This window comes from Globicephala melas, chromosome 8 (assembly GCF_963455315.2).
Source record: "Globicephala melas chromosome 8, mGloMel1.2, whole genome shotgun sequence".
Taxonomy (NCBI): domain Eukaryota; kingdom Metazoa; phylum Chordata; class Mammalia; order Artiodactyla; family Delphinidae; genus Globicephala; species Globicephala melas.
The window spans coordinates 45,917,799-45,943,554 of NC_083321.1; the positions used below are offsets into that span (position 1 = coordinate 45,917,799).

A 25,756-nucleotide genomic window follows, 5' to 3' on the forward strand; every position below is an offset into this window, starting at 1 on the left:
CCAATCCCTGTCATTCAGTTTCTGTCCCTAGAAGCAGTAAAGTTTAACAGAATAATTTATTCTTCCAAAAATAGTATATGCATATACAAGAAAGAATAAAGTACATATTTCTTTTATTTTATCTTTTTTACACAGATGACAGCATATTACACACACTTGTTTTTTACATGTATCACTTTAATTCACACAACAAACATATGAGGCAAGTAATATCATTATCTCCATTTTACAGATGAAAAAATTAAGGCACAGAGAGGTTAAGAAATTTACCTAAAATTATAGATTTTGTAAATGGTAAAGTTGAGATTTGAACCTTGGGTCTCTGACTTCAGAGATCCATTCAGAGTTCCACTCAGAGCTGTTCTTTAATAAGTGACTTTGTTTCTTCTACATTTAATTTATTTTTTTTTTTTTTTTTTTTTTTTTTTTTTTTTTTGCATCAGTAAATTTATTCCAAGTAAGAATTGTGCATTCACACCATGCATATTATTTCCCCACAAAAGCCAGTATTATCATTAAAACACTTAACACTTTAAACATACCATAAAACTCAAAGATACTTGAAAAACTTCTCAACGTATCTATTTCAAGTCCCTGAATTCTTTAATATTTGTAATCCATGCTTGTTCAATTATAATTTTAAAATATATTATAACCATATCACTCATTATAATCATTGATATGCTTATTATATATATTTAAAACATCTTTTCTGAAATTTTATGTTCTCCAAAAAATAACTTTTTAGTAACTTCAAAATATCTCTATGTACCTCTTAGCAGTACTATGGTAAAACCAAAATTGCATCTTCCAGTAGCAAGTGCCCAAGCCACACCATTCCTGATCAAAGATAGAGCTGACATCCAGGGAATTCCCTGGCGGTCCAGTGGTTAGGACTCCATGCTTCCACTGCTGGGAGCCCCGGTTAGATCCCTGGCTGGGGAATTAAGATCCCGCAAGCCACGTGGAGTAGTCAAAAAAAAAAAAAAAACCTAAAATGACAGAGCTGACATCCAGTCTTACAAACAGCTCTCTTCCACTCCTTGTTCCTATTTTAATATGCCAACCATTACTTCACTGACATCCCAGAGTTTTCCTGCAACAGATTCATCCATAGCTTTGGGCAATAGTTCTTCCTCTTTACAGTCCCCAAAGTACTTTCCTGACACACCTTCTACCTCAGGGGAAGAGGCTAAATAAATCGAAGTCTGGGCACCTTCTAGCGGAGTTTTGAAAAAAGCCCATGTCACCAAATTGAAAAGTGGTTTGACTAACAGTGGGATGTGTATGTGCCTCCCCAGGTTGGTCCGCACCATGCCAGGGTGTAACACATTGACAGTGACATTTGTGCCTTCTAAGCGGCGGGCTAGTTCTCTGGTAAAAAGGATGTTAGCCAGTTTGCTCCGACTATAACAGAAGCTTTTATTATAGTTTTGTTCACTGTTCAAGTCTTCAAAGTTGATGTCTCCGTATTTATAAAGTTTGGAGGTAACTACCACAATCCTGCTGGGAGCTGAACTTTTAAGGAGTCCAAGGAGAAGATTGGTGAGTAGAAAGTGCCCCAGATGGTTCACTCCAAACTGCATCTCAAACCCATCTTCAGTTTTCATATACGGGCACTGGAAGATGCCTGCATTGTTGATCAAAACATCCAGTCTAGGCTCTTCCTGGAGCACCTCCTGACAGAAGGAGCGCACGGAGCGCAGCGAGGCGAGGTCCAACTCCTTGACGACGAGCTCGCCGGCCCCGCTGGAGTCAGGCCCCAATTCGGGGCCCCCAGCCTGGCATATCTCGCGGCGGAGCTGAACCGCCGCCTCCTCGGCGCGTGTGCGGTCCCGGCAGCCCATGATCACTCGCGCCCCCAAGCGCAGCAGCTCGGCGGCTGTGGCGCGGCCCAGGCCGCTGTTTGCACCCGTGATCAGCACTGTCTTCCCGTGCATGAGGCCGGAGTCCCCGCCTCGGTGCAGCCGCTTGACGCTGGGCCCCACGAACCTCCGGGCCGCCAGCCACAGGGCCCCACCCAGTGCGGCCAGTAACGCCGCCACCGTAGCCACTGCCATGGCCGCCCGGGCCCAGGGCCCCCATTTAATTTATTTTTAATTTTATTTTTTTTGAAGTATAGTTGATGTACAACATTATATAAATTACAGGTGTACGATGTAGTGATTCACAGTTTCTAAAGGTTATAGTTCACTTATACTTAGTATAAAATATTGGCTATATTCCTTGTGTTGTACACTATATCCTTGTAGCTTATTTTCTACCTAATATTTTGTATCTCTTAATCCCCTACCCCTATATTGCTTTCTCCTACATTTTACTTGTATTTTCAGCTCAGATCTACTTTTTCATTTTTAAAAGCCAGCGTCCAAGAAGTAAATTCAGAACAAACAAAGAATGACTTACCTTGAAATTTTATTTTATTTTTACTGTGGATTTTTTTCTCAATTTGAAAAATTGTGGTAAAATACACATAACAATAAAAGTTACCATTTTCATCACGTTTATGTGTACATTCAGAGGCATTAGGTACATTCATAATGTTCTGCAGCCACCACCAGCATCCATCTCCAGAACTCTTTTTATTTTGCAAAATAGACACTCTATACCAATTAAACAATAACTCCTCATTCCTCTCCTCCCATCCCCAGCTCCTGGCAACCGCTTTTCTCTTTCTGTCTCTATGACTTTGACTATTCTAGGTACCATATGTAAGTAGAATCACACAGTATTAGTCTTTTTGTGACTGGCTTGTGTCACAAAAAGACGTCGCACGATGTCCTCAAGCCTCATCCATGTTGTAGCATATGTCAAAATTTCCTTCCTTTTTCAGGCTGAATAATATCCCATTGTATCTATATACTACGTTTTACTTATTCATTCACCTATCGATGGACACTTGGGTTACTTCCATGTTTGAACTGTTACACACACAGTTTTGCACTTGCTTTTTATATTAGCGATATATTTTGGATTTTTTTCTGTATCAGTACCTAATGAGTCTCTTTTATTTTTTTCCTTGTCTTTTCTTCTTTCCTTGTCTTCCTGTTTTGTTTTGCAGATGCATAATATTTCAATATTTACAAGCTGTAGTTTCTTTAACCCGTTCCCTAAAGCTGGATATTTAGATTGTTTCCAGTTTTTTTTTTTGGGGGGTGGGGAAGGGGGTTTCTCTTACAAACAACACTGCAATACAAATATATATAATTTTGCAGTTAGTGTTGATTGAAGATACGCCATGACCTCATTCTAGCTTTCAAAGCAAGGTTTGGCTCTGTGAGTAGATCTGTGTGGACCTTTCCTAGGGGCTCATTTGCTCTGCTCTTGGGCTGATCTATTGTGATCATATCCTCCCTCCCTTTACTTTGGTGTTGCTTTTGTAAGGTACAGACTTGCAAGGTTAGCCCTGCTGTTCCTGCATTTCTCCAGGGAAGAACTAACACCCAAGGGAGTAATAAGGCAGGTAATCTGGTATCTTTCAAAATGATATTTTAAAAATATTTGTTGAATATATATTAAGCAAAGGGAAAGAAACTGATTTATTAATAAAAATTATATACTTTTTCTTTTATATTAAAAATAAAGGATTATTACATGCACTGTATATATCATTGTATTTTATATAATATGAATTTGTCTTTTTTCCCAGTTTTTCCATTATTAATATCATTATCCAGCAACACTCACTAAAGGTAGGGGTAACTTATAAGATACAGTTACAAAGTATTTTTCAAAACATGCTTAGTGATTTTCTGGATTTCGTGTAACCAGGATGTTTCACACTTTCAGTAACCTGTTCTTTTTCCAGCTTCCTTTTATAACTTTCTGAACCAAACAAGGGTTAAAAGTAGACAGAACTGTGCTATGCTTTACTCATTGTTAAAATTTTCAGAACCAATAGAATTTTCTAATGGATATTACGTGGACTGTGTGTGTGTGTGTGTGTGTGTGTGTGTGTGTATGTGTGTGTGTGTGTGGTGTAGGTGTGGGGAGGGAGGGAAAGAGAGAGAGAGAGAGAAGAATGAGTGTAAGGTTTTTGGCATGAACTGAAAGCATGAAGTGCTTTCACTTACTGAGATGGGGAAAGCATGTGGAAGGGGCAGCATATTACGGGTGTAAATTAGAAATTTGATTTGGAATATGTTAACTTTGAGATGCCTCTTAGACCTCCAGATTGAGATGATAAAAAGTCAGTTGGATATACAAATCTGAGTTCAGGACAAGTTCAAGGCAGAGTTAATATATATGAAGTGCTTAAAATGGTACCTTACATATCCTTTTAAACAAGGCAGATCATGACACTCCTTTGTTCAAAATTCTACAGTGACTTTTCCTTTTATTCAGAGACAAAGACAAAATCTTTACAGTGCGGCTACAAGGCTCTCCGTGATCTGCTTCCCCTACCCCAACACATTCTACTTGGGTGATGGTAATGCTAGCTGCTATAACAAATAAACCCCACAGTACCAGTGGCTTCACACAATTGAAGTCTGTTTCTTGTTCACCAAAGAGCCCAGTGCGGGTATTCTTGGTCAGCTGGAGACTTTCCTCCATGTAGTTGATTCAGAGATCCAGGCTCCTCTGTCTTCTGTTTTGCCATTCCTTAGAACCTCATAATTCTCTACTTTTAGCTGGTGGAAGGCAAAAAAGAGAGAGGGAAGAAGCCTCATTTGTTTCTTAAATTTTTAATTAATTAATTAATCTCATTTGCTTATTTTTTAATTTCTTTTTTCTTAAATTGAAGTATAGTTGATTTACAATGCTGTGCCAATCTCTGCTGTACGGCAAAGTGACTCAGTTATACACATATGGACATTCTTTTTTTAATATTCTTTTACATTATGGTTTATCACAGGATATTGAATACAGTTCCCTGGGCTATACAGTAGGAACTTGTTGTTTATCCATCCTATATATAATAGTTTACATCTACTAATCCCCAACTCCTGGTCCTTCTCTCTCCCAATCCCCTCCCCCTTGGCAGCCACAAGTTTGTTCTCTATGTCTGTGAGTCTGTTTCTGTTTTTTTTTTTTTTAAAACCCCACATTTGTTTATTTATTTATTTTTGGCTGTGTTGGGTCTTCGTTTCTGTGCGAGGGCTTTCTCTAGTTGTGGCAAGTGGGGGCCACTCTTCATTGCGGTGCGCGGGCCTCTCACTATCGTGGCCTCTCTTGTTGTGGAGCACAGGCTCCAGACGCGCAGGCTCAGTAGTTGTGGCTCACAGGCCTAGTTGCTCCGCGGCATGTGGGATCTTCCCAGACGAGGGCTCGAACCCGTGTCCCCTGCATTACCAAGCAGACTCTCAACCACTGCGCCACCAGGGAAGCCCTTCCTGTTTCTGTTTTATAGATAGGTTCATTTGTTCCATATTTTAGATTCCACATGTAAGTGATATCATATGGTATTTGTCTTTCTCTTTATGACTTACTTCACTTAGTATGATAATCTCTAGTTGCATCCATGTTGCTGCAAATGGCAATAGTTCTTTCTTTTTTTATGGCTGTGTAGTATTCCACTGTATATATATCACATGTTCTTTATGCATGCATCTCTTGATGGACATTTAGGTTGTTTCCATGTCTTGGCTATTGTGAATAGTGCTGCTATGAACATAGGGGTGCATGTATCTTTTTGAATTATAGTTTTGTCTGGGTATATGCCCAGGAGTGGGATTGCTGGATCACATGGTAATTCTATTTTTAGTTTTCTGAGGAAGCTCTATACTGTTTTTCATAGTGGCTACACCAACTTACATTCCCACCAACAGTGTAGGAAGGGTTCCCTTTTCTCTCATTTGCTTCTTTTTCTATTTATTTTTTAAAATTTTGGCTGCACTGGGTCTTCGTTGTGGTGCGTGGGCTTCTCTCTAGTTGTTGTGCGCTGGCTGCAGAGCTCGTGGGCTCCAGAGCGCAGGCTCAGTAGTTGCAGTGTGTGGGCTTAGTTGCCCTGCGGCATGTGGGATCTTAGTTCCCCGACCAGGGATCGAACCCACGTCCCCTGCATTGGAAGGTGGATTCTTAACCACTGGACCACCAGGGAAGTCCCTTCATTTGCTTCTTCTTCTTTTTTTTTAATCATTTATTTGGTTGTGCTGGGTCTTAGTTGCGGCCGCAGACTCCTTAGTTGCAGCTCGCAGCCTCCTTAGTTGCAGCTCGCAGCCTCCTTAGTTGTGGCATGTGAACTTTTAGTTGCAGCATGCACGTGGGATCTAGTTCCCTGACCAGGAATCAAACCTGGCCCCCTGCATTGGGAGCACGGAAGTCCACTGAGCCACCAGGAAGTCCCCCCTCATTTGCTTCTTAAATACACTAATCTAGCAATGACACACATAAAGTCCTTCACATATTCTATTGGTGAGAACCAGTCACATGACCAACATGTGAATGCAAGTGGGGTGGGAAACGTTGTCCCTGACCAGGCAGCTGCTTCCTAGGGACAACTCCACACACTGTGGAAGGCGAAATATGATTATTTGGTGAACTACAAGCCAACATCACCACACCTACCATCTTCTCCCACTCCTCCCACCCCCAACACTTCCCAGCCATCCTAACCTTCTTATTGCTCCTTGACCACTCCTGGCACACTTTTGCCTCATGCCCTTTCCTGGATTTATCTTCCCTCAGATGTCGACTTGCTCTCTCTCAGATCCTTCATTCTGAAGTGGGTGCCCCAGGTTGCCGCTTATTAAGAGTATACTATGTTCCAGATATTTAAAATTCCTTTCTTCATTCATTAAAAAAATTAATTTATGAATCTTAAAAGCAATCTTGTGGGGGGAAAGGTTGATTATTCTCATTCCAGAGAAGTTAACTGATGTGCCTCAGCTCATACAGCTAGTAGGAGTGGGAGTGAGGATTTAAACTGAAACTTAAAAGCATTCAGCTCTGTTTTTTTTCTCTGACTCTGGCAGAAGCAATCACTCTGCCAAACATATTTCCTACTGGGAAGGAGATCACTTTACAGTTGAGTATTCTGGGTCTCTGAGCAGTTACATTTCCCAGGGCAAATTAATACAGTCTTTCGTTTCTAACTTGTTTTATGAGTTGAGTTAGTGTGAGAGGTCTCCTAGCACCTGATCACCCTGGACACATTGGATAAAAAGTTTCTGGGCTTCAAACTGAGGATAATTAAGACTTTTTGAAGCCTCTTCTTCCACATGACTCCCAGAGTGATCATTCTAAGATGTGAGTCAGAGCTTGTCACTCCTCAGCTTTATTTTGTTTATTTTTTAAAAAATTAAGTCTCTATTTTTTTTTTTAATTTATTTATTTTTAAATTCTTGGCTGCGTTGGGTCTTCATTGTTGTGCGTGGGCTTTCTCTAGTTGCAGAGTGCAGGGGCTACTCTTCTTTGCGGTGTGTGGGCTTCTCATTGCAGTGCCTTGCACAGGCTTCAGTAGTTGTGGCACGCGGGCTTAGTTGCTCCGCAGCATGTGGGATTTTCCTGGACCAGGGCTTGAACCCGTGTAGCCTGCATTGGCAGGCGGATTCTTAACCACTGTGTCACCAGGGAAGTCCCTCCTCAGCTTTAATTCCTGCAGTTTACCATTCCTCTAACACAGGGTAAATTTACAGGGTAAATTCTTTAGCCTGGCATTGGAAGCCTTTCCTGCTCTGTCCCCCTCCTCTCTCCCTGGTTTTATCTCCTTTTAATTCTCTGTCTCCCAGAGAAGTGAATTACTTGTTGTTGCCTGTATGTAACCATTTTAATCTGTCACTCCCTGTTGTTGCACACGCTGCCTGAAACATCCTTTCCTCCCCCTTTTACTTGAGAAATTCTTTTTGATCCTTTGGAACTCAGGTCGGATTATATCTCCTTCTGGAAGCCTTCCCTGACCATCCCCCAACCTGGAAAGATGCCCCTCTTCTGTGCTTTGTAACCATTTAGCTCTCTAAACCTCCTCTACTGTCTCTGCAACCCCAGCATGCAAGATAGGGTGAGGCATCACCCTAAATGCACTTTGTGAAGCTACCTTTTCTACACTTTTCTCTTACTAGTTCAGGCAGGTTACATACAAAGAGGAGCAGGTACTATGGTTCCAAGTGACATTGGCTGTGACCTCCAAGCCACCTCCCCCCCAACCAATACTTAACAGAGGTACCCAGGAGAAAACGCAGGAGATAGCCCAGGGTCAGCCCTTGGGGAAGCCAGCTGCCTTCTAGGGCCTTTAGCAGCAGCCTGCTAGAGCAAACCCTAGGCACACCTCTTGCTGGAATAATAATATAATCTCTAATATTTATTGAGTGCCTTCTACTTCCAGGCACTATTCTGACTACTTAAACTGTATGCGTATTTATCTCATGTAATCTTCACAGGAAACATGACTGCTGGCTCCTGGAGATTGCCCAAGGTCACACAGTAAATGATAAAGTCCAGATTCAAATCTAAGCATTGTTTCTAGAGCCCATTTTAGTAACCACTCTACATATTACCTTCTTGTTTTCTGATCTCCAGTTTCCTGCTTAGCTTCTGTAGGAAACCAAATCGCGGGGTCCCAACACAAGTAACAGGAGGCAAGTTTTTCTCCTCCTCATCCCCCACTTCTCTCAGGAGGACCGACTCAGGGATGGAACTGAGAATTCTCAGAAGCAGAAGGGGAGCTCCCAAGTGGCATGGGTCTCTGGAGGCTCTAGGAGAGAAAAAGGGACAGCCTGGTGCATGGGAAAAGGCCTGGCTGGACTGTGGGGGAGGGAGCGGGGACTAACCACGAGCCCAAGATTCTGGTCCAGGCTTTGTCTCTTAGACTCTATGTAACCTTGGGGAAAGCCCTTGCTTCTTTCTGAGCCTTAGTTTCCCCATTTGTAAGCCAAGGGTAAATATAGGGCGGGCAGATCCACCTCGGCCAAAAGAGGGGGAATCCTCAGCTCTACTCGGGAAAGGGCTGGGCGTGGACGTTAGGGAGCGGGGTCAGGGAGAAGGCGCTATCTGGGATCTAGGCCGGTGGGCTTCCTGGAGTTAGGATGAGGTGAGCTTCCGAGCTCAATCCTGCGACCCTATTGCTGTGACAGGGCCGGTCTAAACAGGAGATCGCCGGACCTCTAGTGGGAGGCGGAGCGTAGGCCAGGGTCCCGGCTCTGCGGGATGCGTCCATCCATCCCGCACCTCCTCTGCCTTCCCTAAAGGAGTCGCAGCCCCGAGGGGGTGGAGGTTGCGGGCGGCCCAGTAGTTGCCCGCCGCGCTGCGGAGACTGCCTGGGAAGCTGCGGCCAGCCTGCCCGAAGAGCATCACGTCATCTTTTCCGCGAGGCGCCCGCCCCCTCCCCGAAGGCGCCTGCGCAGGCGCGGCGGGAGGGGGCCGCGGTGGGGGTTCTCCTCAGCGCTTTACGCCCTTTTCCAGGCTACCTCCGTCCGCGGCGCTCTCGGCTGGCGGCGGCGGCGGCGCGGAGGGGAAGGCGTCCAGGATGCGGCGCGGGGCGGCCCGGTGCCCCCCTGCCCCGTCACGGCAGCCGCGGCGGCCGCGGGGACCGGGCCAAGGCCGGGGGCGGCGGCCGGAGCCGCGGTAGCGTCGGCGCCGGCGGGAGGGGCGGCCTGAGGGCGGGCGGGCGCCCGGTGCGGGGGCTCCGCGCTCCGCACGGCCCGGCCCGGCTCGGCCCCGGCGCCATGAGCGGCGGCGGCGGCGGTGGAGGGGGCTCGGCGCCCAGTCGCTTCGCCGACTACTTTGTCATCTGCGGGCTGGACACTGAGACCGGGCTGGAGCCGGACGAGCTGTCGGGTGAGTGCTCGCTGAGCCCGGGGCTTCTTCCCCGCGGCCGCCGGGGACCCCTGAGGAAACCACCCCACCTCCGCTTTGTCCCGGGAGCAGGGCGAGGGTCGGTCGGAAGGACCCAGGGCGGGCGCGGGGTAGGGGGCGTCACTCTGGAGGAGGGGAAACGGACGAGGGGCTCTGAGCCTTGAGGGTTCCGAACGACCCCTGCTCCCCGCTGAGCTGTGGCCAGGTCCTCCCGGATGAGGAGGAGAGAAGGGTTGTCTTCACAGTCTGGTGAAGGTTGAGTGACTTAGTATAAAATAAAGGGAAGCTTGTCCTCGAACACCCATTAGGGAGGGAAGAAGATATCCCACGTCCTGGTGAAAGTAAGTTCCACCCAGACTTAAAAAAACAAAAAACAAAAACTTGGTGAGTTTATCTGGCCTCTTCCCAAGAAGCCTGTGATTGCAGTTCCTCAAAACCGTTCTAACCCAGCGCTGGGCTGGGCCCCCTGGGTTGATGGGACGTGAAGTAATAAAGTGAACTTGGGCCACACCAAGGAGGGTGAGAACTCCCTTACATCTAGAAAGGGCTTGTACTCCGGGGCCGTGCCATATTTTATTGAAAATAATTTATGTCTTTTATGAGGCCAGCGTCATTTGTGAATAAAAGGGCAGCAGCCTAGTTGGAGAGCCTGGGTTGCGTAGTGATGCTTCTCAAGTCATCTTTCAAAGGGAAGTGGTGGAGAAGTGAAGATAGGGCCCAGATCAGATTTGGCACTAATTGCCCAAGAGTGTCAGAATTGTAAAATCCCATGAATTCCACTGCACCGGTGTCAGAGTTGTAAAATCCCCGCGAACTCCACTGCACCGTCATTGGAGCCTTTGAATCTCAAGGTTTGGAAAAGTTTTTGTCTGGAGTGTCCAGTTTGCACGTTTCATGTGGGTGGCGGTTTGTTGTGTCATCCTGATTTGATGAGAGATACTCCTTTTTGCTGTTCTGTCATGATGTGTTTACTGTAAAGTTTCTCTCCTGAAGGTGATTATCCTGTTGACTAATTTTACTTTGCTTCGGAGGTGACAGGACAGGTTTTGTGTGGTTTTTTCCCCCCCATCAGAAAAATTTCAGTGTTTCTTATGAAAAAAAAAAAAGGTGCATACTTCGAAATGGACTTTTTTTTTTTAAGTGTGTTGTATCACATTTATTGATTTGCGTATGTTGAACCTTTCTTAAATCCCAGGGATAAATCCCACTTGGTCATGGTGTATGATCCTTTTAATGTGTTATCGAATTTGGTTTGTTAATATTTTACTGAGAATTTTTACACCTATATTCATCAGGGATACTGGCCTATAGTTTTTTTTCCTTGTAGTGTCCTTACCTGGCTTTGGTATCAGAGTGGCCTCGTAAAATGAGTTTGGAAGTGTTCTGACCTCTTCAGTTTTTTGGAAGAGTTTGACAAAGATTGATGTTAATTCTTCTTTAAATGTTTGGTAGAATTCACTAGGGATACCATCTGGTCCTTGGTTTTTCTTTGTTGGGAGGTTTTTGATTACTGATTCAATTTCCTTACTTATTATTGGTTTGTTCAGATTTTCTATTTTCTCATGATTCCGTCTGGTAGGTTGTACGTTTCTAGAAATTTATCCATTTCTTTTAGATTGTCCTATTTGTCAAAATGGACTTCTAAAAAAGTGATAAATTGATGACCTTTAGCAAGGTCAGAGCAAATACACTATTTCCTCAAATCAATAGCAGAGCAGGTGGAGAAAAAATCATGAATCAGTAATACAGTTAATACTAGGCCTCTTGTTGGAGTAGTTTTTCACTTTTTTAGGTCTTCAAATTTTTATAATACTGATGTTAATTTTTCATCTGTGTTTCCTATTTGTTAAATTTGTGACTTTGCGATGTGTCAATAGTTGTTGGAATTCAGTTCATGGTACTGGAACTAGAAGGGACCTCAGAGAGGAAAATGAGGCCCAGGAAGGACAGTAGGGCCTATGTCCTGCTAGTTAATTGCTTGACTTTGATCCAGTGCTCCTCTCGTGACACTAAACTGCATCTCATTGCTTGGCTGGGTCTTTAGAAAACACTAACATGTTGAGAAAGACTAAAAATGACACAGTTCTCCCCAGTAAAAGAAACTTTAAACTGGTGGAATAAACCAGTGTGATTTTTATGTTGTGCTTTTAAGTGTCTATTAAATTTTATAGACATTCGATTTTCAAAAATAAAGAGAATGTTTTGCAAATGATAAAGCTTAGGAGTGGAGCCGGGAAGTGATTTGTCAGTGAGAGCATGGGTTTTGGGGTTAAACATTCTTGCTCTGCTGTTGACTAATTCTGTGACTGGGGGCCAAGTTAGATAACTCTGCTGGGGTCCTCATCTATGAAAAAGAGAATGTAAATAAAAAGTGTCTCATCAAGTAGATTCTCAAAAGGTTAATTCTCTTTTAGTGAATATCTGTTAATTATGTGGCTTTTCAGCAAGCTCAAATTGTATACCTGTGAAAGCTTATTGAGAGAATAAAGAAGGGGGGGGATGAGCTGTATAAAATGTGTAAGGAAGGGTATTTTTCTATCTTTTTAAGTGTGGTTGCAGTAGTGGAATGCCAAGACTATTTATTCAATAGGTGGCCTTTGTTAAAATAAGCACTGATTGAAGGATTTCTTCTTTTCCTTCATTTCATTTCTGGTGGGTTGATAGGGGAATCTGGACTACCCAGAGGGAATCTTTGAGGAAAACAAAACAGAAGACAAATAGCTCTTTGCGGGTCAGTCTTGAGACTCTCCAGGGTGCATTTTCTCTCTGCCTTATAGCTCCTAAACTGATGATGTCATAGTAAATGAAACTACAGGAAATTGTGAATTGCACCCAGGTTCTCTAGGGAGGTACCAAGGAGTCTATGTTCTCTCCAAGCAAATTAAGTTATATACATCAGATAGCTTCTATACTCTAGGAGTGAATCCAGAACAAGCAGATCAGAGATGCTCAGTGTTCCTTCTGGCTTTATGGAGAAAGTTTAAGATTCATTTTTTTCTGTTTGCAGCAATAAACATAGAGCTTGCTGTGTTGAATATAGACTCTGATCATTGAATTTATAGGAGTCTCTCCATGTCACCTCTCCCCTTTCCTCTAGACTTAAGCATTTAGGCAAGTCATGTAGTTATTTGTTGTGCAAGGAACAGAGGAAGATATGAAAATTAATTTTGTTTTCTCTTCTGGTTAGTTGAGGGAGTACTTTGGGTTGAAGGAGAGAAAGGTAATCTATTGGTGAAGCAGAAGTCTAGCCAACTTTGAGAAATGGTATCTGCTTGTTAGCTTTTTGAGTTTGTCAAGGAGATAAGCAAATCTGGAAGAAACATTTTTGATTTTGGTTTTTCATTATTGTTGGCCCATTCTAAGTGGGGCAGATGGTAGTAGAGTCCAGTCCCTCTTTCTGCCTCTTTGATGGATGGGTGTTTTGGGCATATTCATTTTCCATTTTTCTTCTTATGGTCACCACCAGGTAACTGCAGGAGAAGGTTTACCATGACATGGGACTCCTGAGTTTACGTTCCCTATCTCTGCCTGAGAGTTAAGTTTCCAGAATGCTAGTAACCTATTTCTTACTATGGAATCTTTACGTTCCTCTGCACTGACCTGCACCCAGCATTGAGATATAAGTATCCTAGGTTTATGCATCCACTACTGCAGTTTCCCAGGCTCTGAGTGGTGGGTCTTACCAAGAATTGAAGAGAGGGCTTAGGAACATAGATAGTTGGGAAACTGGCCAGTGTCCTGTATGAACCTGCTTAGAACATTGACATACCCTGAAATCATCTCTTAATGTCACCATTAGAAGAGAGAAAAAATGCTCCCTGTCCAGGAAAGCCAGAGGACTGGTCAGATCATACTTCTCCTTAACTATATTGGGCAATGAAATTAGAACAACAGAATCATGGAATGTCAAACATGGAAGCTCTCTTAGAGACTATATAACCTTCTGACTTTACAGATGAGGAAACTGAGGCTCTGAGAAAGTTGGAGAATATTTGTCTCCCTTGCCACGTTTTATCCTTCTTTTCTGCTACTGGAGTGCTGCTTTGCATGCTTTGCAGTAGTTTGATGAGTGTGGGGGAGACAAGTAAAATACTTGTCTGGCAGGGGTGGGAGCAGACATGGCAGTTTTGTCTAGTGCAGGTTTCCGTTTCATGTTAAGCAAGAATACTGTGCATGATTATCAAGAGAGAGATCTTAATTTTTTTTTTTTTGCGGTATGTGGGCCTCTCACTGTTGTGGCCTCTCCCGTTGCGGAGCACAGACTCCGGACGTGCAGGCTCAGTGGCCATGGCTCATGGGCCCAGCTGCTCTGCGCCATTTGGGATCTTCCCGGACCGGGGCACGAACCCGTGTCCCCTGCATCTGCAGGTGGACTCTCAACCACTGCGGCACCAGGGAAGCCCGAGATCTTAATTTTTTTAGCTTTTTCTTTTTTAATATATTTAAAAAAAATAGTTTTATTTATTTTTGGCTGCTTTGGGTCTTTGTTGCTGCGCGCGGGCTCTTCTCTTGTTGCAGTGAGTGGGGGTTACTCTTCGTTGCGGTGCGCGGGCTTCTCATTGCGGTGGCTTCTCTTGTTGAGGAGCACGGGCTCTAGGTGCGTGGGCTTCAGTAGTTGTGGTGCACTGGCTCAGTAGTTGTGGCTCACGGGCCTATTTGCTCCGTGGCATGTGGGATCTTCCCAGACCAGGGTTTGAACCTGTGTCCCCTGCGTTGACAGGCGGATTCCCAACCACTGCGCCACCAGGGAAGCCTAGCTTTTTCTTTTAATGTAATTTCACACCAAACATTGACATGAATGGTACAAAGAACTTCAGTACATCCTTTTTCCAGATTCACTGTTAACATTTTGCTCCAGTTGCTTTATCACTTATATATGTGTCTTATCTTTCTCTCTCTAATATATAAAAAATCTTTATTGATATTTAATTCTATTTAAAGTACACAATTCAGTGTTTTTTAGTATATTCACAGAGTTGCGAAATCATGACTAAAGTCAATTTTAGAATATTTTCATCACTCTCCCCCCAAAACCTATACCGTTTAGCAGTTACTTCCCATATCCTTCCAACTCCCTAACATCCCAGCTTTAAGCCACCACTAATCTACTTTTTTTTTTCCTCCTTGGGTGAAAAAACTTTTATTTTCTTATCACCAAATCAGTACTAGTTCACATCATTATTCTTCACATCCATGATAATAAGAAAAACTTAATCTCTTCATAGTAGTTAACATTTTAATATAGATCCTTCTAGACCTTTTATTAAAATGAAAGTTATTTTTGTTATTGTACTTATAATTTCGTAAAAACAGGTGCTGATGAGTTGGAGAAAGAAGAGAGTTTGAGGGCAGTAGGTTGATTGGGAACCACTAATCTACCTTTGATCTTTATGGATTTGTCTATTCTGGACATTACATATAAATGGAATCACAATATATGGTCTTTTGTGATTGGCTTCTTTCACCTAGCATGTTTTCAAGGTTCATCTATGTTGTAGCATGTATCAATATATCATTTCTTTTTATGGCTGAATGATATTGTATAAATATACCACATTTTACTTATCGTAAGTTGATGGACATTGGGTTATTTATATACTTTTTGGTTATTATAAATAATGCTACTGTAAACATTTGTGTACATATTTTTGTGTGGACATATGTTTTCATATCTCTTAGGTATATACCTAGGAGTGGAATAGCTGAGTCATGTGGCAATTGTATGTTTAACCTTTTGAGAAATTGCAGACTCTTTTCCAAAACAGCTGCACTGGTTTACATTTCCACTAGCAGTGTTTGAGGGTTCCACACTCTATATCCTCACCAACACTTATTATCTTTTTGATCATGGGCATCCTAGTGGGTGTAAAGTGGTTATCTCAGTGTGATTTTGATTTGCATATTCTTGGTGACTAAGAAGGATATCTTATTTAAAAGAAAAAAAAAGTTATCTCTTCTCAGAGATGAAGTGGGTATAAAAAGTTTGATGAGCCAGTTTCAAACAGGGAGTCAATTTGAAATAACCTTAATTTTTATTTTCCTCTACCAGTCTGGTCAATTCAGCACAGATTCTCTCATGATCATTTTATAAAGGCATCCCTGCTCTGAAGCTCAGACTCCTAGCTGAAGCAAAACTCAAATCCTGGTAGCTTACCTCAGGCATCTGTGGATACTTCCAGAGTTCAGGGTAGAAGGGGGAGATTTCCTAAGTTAGGTCATGTGTTTCCTTTTATAAGGTAGAGCAAATAAGAAGTCAAGAGGAGACACTACTAGCACACAGAAAACAATTACAGAGCAGCCCCAAGGTGATTTAAAATTATATGCTAAATTTAGTTGGAGAGGCTATATTTTTAACATAAGAGCACCCTACTTCACACTCTCTCAGGTAGGGAGGATCACATTGAAGGTAAGTGGATTTTACTTTAATAACAACGGGGCTCTGCTCCTCTCTTCTTAGGAGGAAATCCCGAGTCACAGTGTTTCGTGCTTAAACCAAGTTCTTAGACTCTGTTCCGCCCTTCCTTCCTTCTGTACTAGATTATAAATAGTTTTCTTTGCCTAGGGCCTCCTTCGGCAATACCCATTTCCAGTCCTATATCCTTTTATAAGCTTGTTGTTTTTTGCTAACTCTGGAGGAAGGTGTACTTGTACTTGGCTTGGCTTCTCAATTCCTGTTGGCATCTCAATTCCTGTTGCCAAATTCTGGATTTGAATTACTGTCAGGTGGTCTTAGAGGTCTCTTAGGAACCTAGGTACACATGAGGGAACCTATGTTGATATGTTTTAGGTTACTGCTGATACGGCATAGGACCTAGTAAAAGAGAGAAAGCCTTGCCCTTTAGAAGCTGGTGACTTCTTGTGGAATTCAGTGATTACACAGAGACTATCGTTGCCAGATTTTTAGGTTTAGTTCTCAAAAGTTATTAAGTGAGGCAGTTACTGGTCAAATGTCTATGTTCCAGATGTTTTGTAATGACTGATTTTAGTTTAGAGTATACAGAACCCTGGACTGGGTTTGTGAGTGTCAGAGTCCTGTCGTGGTGGAAAACGAGGGCATGTGCTAGCTTTCAAGCTGTTTTCTTCCAAGTGTGCTTCCAAGGGGTCGGGTATGGCTCCAGGAAGTTAGATGGGAACAGCTATGGTTTAGACCATCAAGTTTCTCAAATGTTATACTTAGGATATTTGCTTGATGGTCATCCACGGGATCTATCATAGTTTCTTGTTAAAGAGAGCCAGGTTAGTAGTTCTTGTTTGTTTCTTTTGTTCATTAGTGTGATGGGCAATTCAGGTCAAAATTTTGCTAGGCCATCTGTGGTCTACTGAATGGGCTGAACTAGCTGCGTTAATCTAAAATGTTTTCATGGAGTGCTGAGAGGCTGTGAGCAGGGAGAAGATGTGTGGAGGTTCCTCTTATTAAGCTTCATCCCTCTGTGAGTGTGGGATTTCTTGTTTTCTAAACTACTTCTAGGTGGCAAAACATAATATAAGTGTGCATTCATTTATATTGGTCACAGAATCAAAAACTGTCAGAGCTAGGTCTGAGATAGTCCAGCCACCACTTTTGACAGATGGTAATGATTAATATTTGTAAATGATTTAATAGTTTTTGGGCTTCCCTGGTGGCACAGTGGTTGAGAATCTGCCTGCCAGTGCAGCAGACACGGGTTCGAGCCCTGGTCTGGGAAGATCCCACATGCCGTGGAGCAACTAAGCCCTTGAGCCACAACTATTGAGCCTGCGCGTCTGGAGCTTGTGCTCCGCAACAAGAGAGGCCGCGACAGTGAGAGGTCCGTGCACCGCGATGAAGACTGGCCCCTGCTCGCCACAACTAGAGAAAGCCCACACACAGAAGCGAAGACCCAACACAGCCAAAATTAAATAAATAAATAAATAAAATTAAAAAAAAATAAGATGTAATAGTTTTAAAACAGTTTTTAATATTTTCAGTCCCATTTGAAAATATAATTTTTTGTCCACTGTTACCCAGAAAGTTAGAAAGAACTGTTAGAATCCAGGTCTTCTGTCTGCTATCTCACCAGTGATGAGATTCTTCTTTTTTTTTTTTTTTTTTTGGCTGCGTCATATGGCTTTTGGGATCTTAGTTCCCCAACCAGGGATTGAACCTGAGCCCTCGACAATGAAAGCCCAGAGTCCTAACCACTGGACTGCCAGGGAATTCCCGAGATTATTCTTTTAAATTTGGGTATATTGAAGCAATGGCTTAATCATCGAGTGGCAGAGCTGTGGCATGGCCTCTTTGATCAGTCCCCAACCCACAATGCAGTAGAGGAACTCTGTCAGGGGAGGAGTCAGGTCACTCGTTTTTTGAATTGTAGTTAAGGCTGGTTGTTATTTTTTATATATATATTTTCCTGTCTCCCCATTCTTATCAGTTCTGGAAATGTTTTTCTTAGACCAAATAGTTACTGGGGCTTTGTTTCTAAGAAGTTCTGTTTTTTGTGTGGCTGTTTCAGGATGTTTTATGCTGTTTGTCTGAGGTCTGTTTTCTTTGAAAAGAAGAAAAAGAGGTTTGTACCTACTAACCTCAGAAATCCCTCAGTGTAACCTGCAGGTTGCATCTTTTTGTGGTTATTGTTGGGTGCTGGCTATGACTTCTGATTTACCATATTCTTTATAATGAAAGGTAATGGGAAGCAACTAAGAAACTTTCAGGATTTTTTGTATTTTATTTAATTTATTTTTTTATACAGCAGGTTCTTATTACTTATCTATTTTATACATATTAGTGTATACATGTCAATCCCAATCTCCCAATCCATCCCACCACCACCACCTCCCCTGCCACTTTCTCCCCTTGGTGTCCATACGTTTGTTCTCTACATCTGTGTCTGTATTTCTACCCTGCAAACCGGTTCATCTGTACCATTTTTCTAGGTTCCACATATATGCGTTAATATACGATATTTGTTTTTCTCTTTCTGACTTACTTCACTCTGTATGACAGTCTCTAGATCCATCCACGTCTCTACAAGTGACCCAATTTCGTTCCTTTTTATGGCTGAGTAATATTCCATTGCATATACGTACTACATCTTCTTTATCCATTCGTCTGTCAATGGGCATTTAGGTTGCTTCCATGACCTGGCTATTGTAAAGAAACTTTCAGGATTTTTAAAGTCAGGAAGACAGAGAAGGAAATGATTTAGAAATAATAATCATAAGCTAGGATTTATAAGTGGATAAACCCAATTTACAACAAATTACATTCATTAAAAACAGTAATACATTAGAATTACTCTCCAGGAATGTCAAAAGAATTGGTTCCTTTCTCAGTTGTGTCATCTCTGGTGTCCTTTTTTTCTTTATTTTTGTAGTTTTAGAATAATGGCTTTCTAACAATGTCATGAAGATAGGTATTAATTATTGTTATATTGTTGAAGAAAACCAGAGGTTTTATTTTGAGTAAGTTAAATGTCTCTTTTCTAGTTTTCCCCATAGTCTTTTTTTTTTTAATTTAGAAAAGTTTTATTTATTTATTTTTTGGCTGCATCTTAGGTCTTAGTTGTGGCACGCGGGATCTTTTGTTGCAGCGCGTGGGCCCTTTGTTGCAGTGTGTGGGCTTCTCTCTAGTTGTGGCACACAGGTTCATTAGTTGTGGTGTGCGAGCTCATTAGTTGTGGAGCATGGGCTTAGTTGCCCCATGGCATGTGGGATCTTAGTTCCCTGACCAGGGATCAAACAGACGTCCCCTGCATTGCAAGATGGATTCTTAACCACTGGACCACTAGGGAAGTCCCTTCCCTGGAGTCTTTATTTGACAATGACCATTACATTAAAATTTTTTTTCCTGATTATAAAAACCGTAGGTCATTATACAAATTAAAAAATTACAGAACTATGTTATAACTTCTCTTGTCCCAGAGTCAGGTAGACAAATTTCTGAGCTTTGCTAGAAGAAATGCTTTACATAGTAGGTATTTGATAAAGATTTGTATTAATTATGAAAAGGTAAAGGCTGCTTATTCAGATTTTCAAAGAATTGTATGTAATCATATATATATATTTTTCTGATATAAGGCATAGTACTTAACTTTTTAGAACTTAAAGAAGCCAGACTTCCACAACTTTTCTAAGTGCTGAGTAATAAAGAAGGTGGGGTCTGTAGAGGAGGAGAGTAGCAATGATTGTTTACCCATACTCAAAAAGCTGAGGGCCAACGTCAGATTTAGAGGCAAGATGGTGATGTGAGAGGCATTTTGTATTGCACTGTGATTATTTTGTAATTTTTAATGTATAAAGCTAAATTTTATAATAGTTCAGATGAACCTTTTTTTTTTTTTTTTAAATGAATCTAGTTTTAGTTTATTTAACCAGTCCCATGGACTTAGGATCACAATCTCTTATTGGGAAAAATAAAACGAATACCTAGACGTATCACCTGCTAAACTGACATCCATCCAGTTTTGCTTAGCTCTGAGGTTCTGTATGTTCAAATGGTATTTAATCCCTTTCTTTGCTAAGTAATTAAGCTAGCATTCTTCTTTTACCCCCATTTTCTCACATCTCTGTGAAACACATTCTTTCCACTGCACTTTTATTGTGTGGAAAGTTGGTATTTAAGCATCTGTAGTTTTATCTTCTAGAAGAATGTTTAGTGTTTTGTGGAGGATTGTTGGTCTCCTGGTCTAGCTCTGTTGGCTGCTTAGCTCAGTTGGTTATGAGTGTGATGAATTTAATAAGGCCAGGGTCATTGAGTCAGTCTTCGTAAGGACCAGTTAGCTTTGTTCTACCCACTTTTGTACTAGCCTCTGCTGACCATCCCACTCACAAGTACACTGTAGTTAATGGGGAACACAGACAAGGAAATGAGGCTAGAGTAAACTGTTCAATCCCTCATAACTAAATTAATAGCTATTTATTGTTTAGTGAATACATTTCAATTCTAGGTACCAAATGACATTATCCTCGCTTTACGGATTAGGAAACTAAAGTGCAGGGAATTTAAATAACATGCTTGAGTTCCCATAGCAAGAATTAGGAACCTTTTTTCCCTGTCTCTAAAGTCCTCTACCATATACCTTTCTGTTATTGAAAGACCAACTTAGTGATGGGACAATTGTTTGCATACATGTGTGAGATAGAGTTGCTGTTCTTGTGGAGCTCATAGTCTTCTGACAAGTCAGGCATACATAAACCAATAGCTGTGGAAGAGGATCAGTTCCTTAAGTGAGGAGCAGATAATGAGGTGTTGCTGGGGTTCAGGAGAGGGAAAGAGTATTCTGTTCTCTAGCTTTGTAGTTTATGTCTTGCAAAATTTGCTGTAGAGGGCTTAGCTCTGGCTGTGACCCTGAACAAAAACATGGTCTCTCATGTATTCATTGATTAGTTCAATGCTCATTTAATATGTACAAAAACACCTTTGGCCTATACATAAGTTACAGACTCTGAGGTTTGGAAAAAACATATTTGAAGGTCAACCATGTAAGGAGTGGATTTTCTCTCTCTAAAAATAAAACTTTAAATTATAAAGTACATTTCTTATAGGGAACTTAGAAATTATAGAAAGGTACAGAAATAAGTCACTCACGAGTGACTATTCAGAATTAAGCTTGTAGCATTTTGATGTCTTTTTGTAGTTCCTTCCAATTCTTAAAAGTTCGTATTGCAGTCTGCCTTAAGCACAAGTCCTAAGTATATAGCTTGATGTATTTTTACATATGTTTACATGTGTATAGTCATCACCAATATTCTTTCCAGTTTTTACTATATGTGGGTGTATGTGTGTATACTTTTACATACTGTGATAAGGCGAAATGCAAACATTTTATGTTTTGATTTTTTTTTTCACTTAATGTCCTGTCATGAGTATTTCTCAATATCAGCAAGTATTCTCCTGAAATTTTATTGTGCCTAGTTAAGAGTTAATTAATTACAAGTAATAGAAACTCATTCAAACAAGCTGAAGTAAAAAGGGGATTTATTTCAAATTATAACATTCTATATATTTATAAATAACATCTTAAAAAATATCCCACATCAGTACAAAGATCTTTCTGGTGAATATATTCAAATTTTTATTTTATCAAATACCCTTGTACAAGTATTTTTACACTTGTGGGAGTCATTGTATGGGATTAATTGATAAAACTAGACTCTGTGAGTCCAAGGAATAATGTATATTTTAAGTTTTAATAGATATTGCCTAATCGCCCTCTTCAAAAGTTTAGCCTCTCACCAACAATAAGATTCTACCAATTTTTTCTCTATATCTGCAACGAAATATTAACTGCTTTTCTAAAATGTTTTCAATCTGCTGGGAAGAAAATGTGTGTTTTAATCTAAATTTAACTATTTGTGAGGCTGAGTATCTTTTCATATATTTCATGTACACTTGTGTATTTCATGTTTCACTCCTTCAATGAATTACCTGTTCAGTCCTTTTGTTCATATTTCTGTTGTGTTGTTTATATTTTTCTCATTGATTTGCAGAAACTTTATCTCTTAGGAATATTTTGATTCTCAGGAAATACCTCAGAAACACTTGCAGTGAAAAACAATATATGTACACTAATATAGAGTTATAAAATTGAGATCATAAGAGAAAAAAATGTTGTATCCTGCTTTTTAAATTTACTGTTATATGTTGATCATTTTCCCATGTTTTTTTTTTTTTTTTTTTTTTTTTTTTTTTTGCAGTACGCGGGCCTCTCACTGCTGTGGCCTCTCCCGTTGCGGAGCACAGGCTCCGGACGCACAGGCTCAGCGGCCATGGCTCACGGGCCCAGCCGCTCCGCGGCATGTGGGATCTTCCCGGACCGGGGCACGAACCCGTGTCCCCTGCATCGGCAGGCGGACTCTCAACCACTGCGCCACCAGGGGAGCCCCCATGTTTTTAAATATGTCTTGAATAGTTTTCTCATGCCATTAAGTATTCTTCATAAACATGATTTTAATTGTTATTTGATTCCAAAGTATGAGTGAATTGTAAAATTTTAATGATTACTTGGCACTTGGGTGGTTTGTTTATACTTTTTTATGATAAATAATTTTACAACGTGTATACTTTATCCAAATCTGTGAGTGTCTGTTGCTTTAGTATATATAACAGTAAGACAGTTATTAAGTCAAATTAGATGAACCTTTAAGCACATTTCATGTGTAATGATGAATTTCTTCTTGGAAGTGCTATACCAATTTATGCTCACTTCTAGCTTGCCATCATTTATGTATATATATATATATTTTTTTTTTTTGGGGGGGTTGGTAGATTACACATAACAAAATTTACCATTTTAACCATTTAACATAGTTCAGTGGCATTTAGTACATTTCACAATATTGTGCAGTCATCACCATTATGATATATATAACATGTTCATCACCCCAAAAGGAAACCTGTACTCATTGAACAGTCACTCCCTATTCCTCCCTCCCCCAAACCCCCGGCAACCTCTAATCTGCTCTCCGTTTCTTTGAATTTGCCTATTCTGGATATTTAATATAAATGGAATCATACAATATATGGCCTTTTGTGACTGGCTTCTTTCACTTAGCATAATGTTTCCAAGGTTTATCCATGTTGTAGCATAAATTAGTACCTCATTCCTTCCATTATATGGTTATTATTGTATGTGTGAATGTTTATTCATTCACTTAATGGACATTTGGGTTGTTTCCACTTCTTGGCTATTATGAATAGTGCTGCTATGAGCATTTGTGTTCAAGGTTCTGTAGGAACACCTGTTTGAGTATACACCCAGGAGTGGAATTGTTGGGTCGTATGGTAACTCTGTGTTTAATCTTTTGAAGAACTGCCAAACTGTTTTCCACAGTGACTGCGCCATTTTACATTCAGACTGTCAACACACGAGGGCTCTACTTTCTCCACATCCTCACTAATTCTCATTGTTTTCCTTTTTTGGGATATCATTATGTTTTAATCTGTATTTCTTTGACTACTACTAAGGTGTATTTTTTAAAAAGCTATTTATTAATCCTTTGTGTTCTTATCGTGAATTGTCTGTGTATGCTTTTTATAATTTCTTTTATTGCTCTTTTTTTGTGGGGGATTGGGGAGGGTTGAGGTTAGGCTGCTTTTGAAGGATAATTATGGATTTCTTTTGCTTAGGAAAGCTGGTGAGTTAGCTACAGAAGTAAGGGGTAAAAAAATGCGGTTTGGAGGGTGTATTAGTTTCCTATGACTGCTGCAACAGATTACCATAAACTGGGCGGCTTAAAACAATAGTGATTTTTTTTTTCCTCCTCTGTTCTGGAGGCCAGAAGTCCAAATTCAAGGTGTCAGCAGGCTGCATTCCCTCAGAGGGCCTTTGGGGAGAATAATTCTTTGCCTCTCCCAGCTTCTGGTGGCTGCATTTCTTGGCTTCTGGCCACATCACTCACATCTTCACATCACCATCACCTTTGTGTCTTCTCTGTGTGTCTATCTTATAAGGATACTTCTCTTTGGATTTAGAGCCCACTCAGCTAATTCAGGATGATCTTCTCATCTCAAGATCTTTGATAACCTCTGTAAAGATCTTTTCAAATAAGATAATATTCACAGCTTCTGGGGAGTATGATGTGGACATATCTTTTTTGGGGCCAGCATTCCACCCACTACAGAGGGGCTAAAGGGTAGGTTTTGAATTTCTCTAAGTGTGAGCAAGAAGCAGAGAGGAGTAAAAAGGAGAGCCTAGGAAGAATACTTAGGGAAGAAGAAACTAATATCACCATTGCTCTGTACTGTTATTACACTTGGCATTCAGAAATACCATTGGACTTTTTTTGGCTGTGCTGCGCAGCTTGTGGGATCTTAGTTCCCTGACCGGGAATTGAACCTGGGGCATGGCAATGAAAGTGCTGAGTCCTAACCCCTGGACTGCCAGGGAACTCTCTAGGACTATTTTTTTAAATTACAGTATAGTTGATTTACAGTGTTATACCATAGGATTTTAGGATAAAAATGACTTAGGTCCAGTTATATTTGACAGAAGCCATGTGACTCCGACAAAAATCAAACTTCTGTTTTGGTAGAACATTCTTATCTATAATAAAGTATTTCTTTAGCACAGTGATGTTGGAACCAGTCAGATATGTTGTCATTGTCATCAGTAATCACTGTCTTATCTAGGCCTTGTATTTGTGCTATATTCTTTTAATATAGGCAACAAAGGCTCATAAAAGAGAAGCAAGAGCTGGTTAGACTTTCCAAACCTCTCATTTTACAGAGGAAGAACATGTGGCTGGGAGGGTTTTGAATAATTTGTCTGGGTTCCCGCAGCTGGTTAGTTAACTTAGCACTGAAACTTGAATTTGGGGTCTCTTAATTCTTAGGTGAGTGTTTTTTCCCATGATGTGGTATACAAACTGTGCAAACTGTTAAAGAAGTAAATATTTGTGAATCTATATCTGTATCTATATTGGTCTCCTCTCCTTAAAGCTGAGGTTCTCTGCTGGGATAGTAAAGGATACAGTGTAGCCTAAAAGTTACATCTGTCACCTGGATCAGAATCCTCCATTTACTGTTTGTGTGACCTTGGGTGATTTACTTCTCTGTTTTAATTACTTCATTTTTTTGGTAAGTTTATTTATTTTATTTATTTTTGGCTGCGTTGGGTCTTTGTTGCTACACGCGGGTTTCTCTAGTTGCGGCAAGTGGGGGCCACTCTTCATCGCGGTGCACAGGCTTCTCATTGTGGTGGCTTCTCGTTGCAGAGCACGGGCTCCAGGTGCATGGGCTTCAGTAGTTGTGACACGTGGGCTCAGTGGTTGTGGCTCGTGGGCTCTAGAGTGCAGTTTCAGTAGTTGTGGCACATGGGCTTAGTTGCTCCGCAGCATGTGAGATCTTCCAGGACCAGGGCTGGAACCTGTGTCCCCTGCATTGGCAGGCGGACTCTCAACCACTGTGCCACCAGGGAAGCCTTAGTTACTTCATTTTTAAAGTGGAAATAAAACCTATCTCTTAGGGATTTTGTAGGATTAAATAAGTTAATACATTAAATGGCTTGGAATAGTGCCTGGCACATGATGAGTATCCATTAAATGTTTGCTATTGCTAACATTT

The 25,756-nt window shown here is 41.1% G+C and overlaps 2 protein-coding genes and 1 long non-coding RNA gene across 6 annotated transcripts in view; 1 reads left to right on the top strand and 2 right to left on the bottom strand.

Moving 5' to 3' along the window:
• Positions 1 to 979: 979 nt before the first annotated feature.
• LOC132597755 (retinol dehydrogenase 14) lies at positions 980 to 2,075 on the bottom strand. Its single transcript, XM_060304437.1, has one exon. The coding sequence runs from the start codon at positions 2,058 to 2,060 to the stop codon at positions 1,050 to 1,052; it is 1,011 nt and encodes a 336-aa protein (XP_060160420.1). The 5' UTR covers positions 2,061 to 2,075; the 3' UTR covers positions 980 to 1,049.
• Positions 2,076 to 2,088: 13 nt separating this feature from the next.
• LOC132597756 (uncharacterized) lies at positions 2,089 to 9,247 on the bottom strand. Its single transcript, XR_009565043.2, has 3 exons — positions 9,040 to 9,247; positions 8,436 to 8,632; positions 2,089 to 4,631 (listed from the first exon to the last, which is right to left on the bottom strand). It is a non-coding gene; the product is annotated as an uncharacterized lncRNA (long non-coding RNA).
• A 286-nt stretch (positions 9,248 to 9,533) lies between these two features.
• Positions 9,534 to 25,756, top strand: part of DENND5A (DENN domain containing 5A) — a 106,630-nt gene continuing 90,407 nt past the window's right edge. Inside the window, exon 1 of one of the 4 annotated variants that reach the window (XM_060303528.2) lies at positions 9,534 to 9,714. In XM_060303528.2, coding sequence (XP_060159511.1) covers positions 9,603 to 9,714 — 112 coding nt within the window. In that variant the 5' untranslated portion in view covers positions 9,534 to 9,602. The remainder of the gene's footprint in view (positions 9,715 to 25,756) is intronic. The other 3 variants (XM_070046146.1, XM_030831337.3, XM_060303527.2) reach the window with 3 other exon arrangements.

Excerpts from the sequence above, each read along its gene's own strand:
- LOC132597755 (XM_060304437.1), bottom strand. The coding sequence starts at position 2,060 with ATGGCAGTGGCTACGGTGGCGGCGTTACTGGCCGCACTGGGTGGGGCC.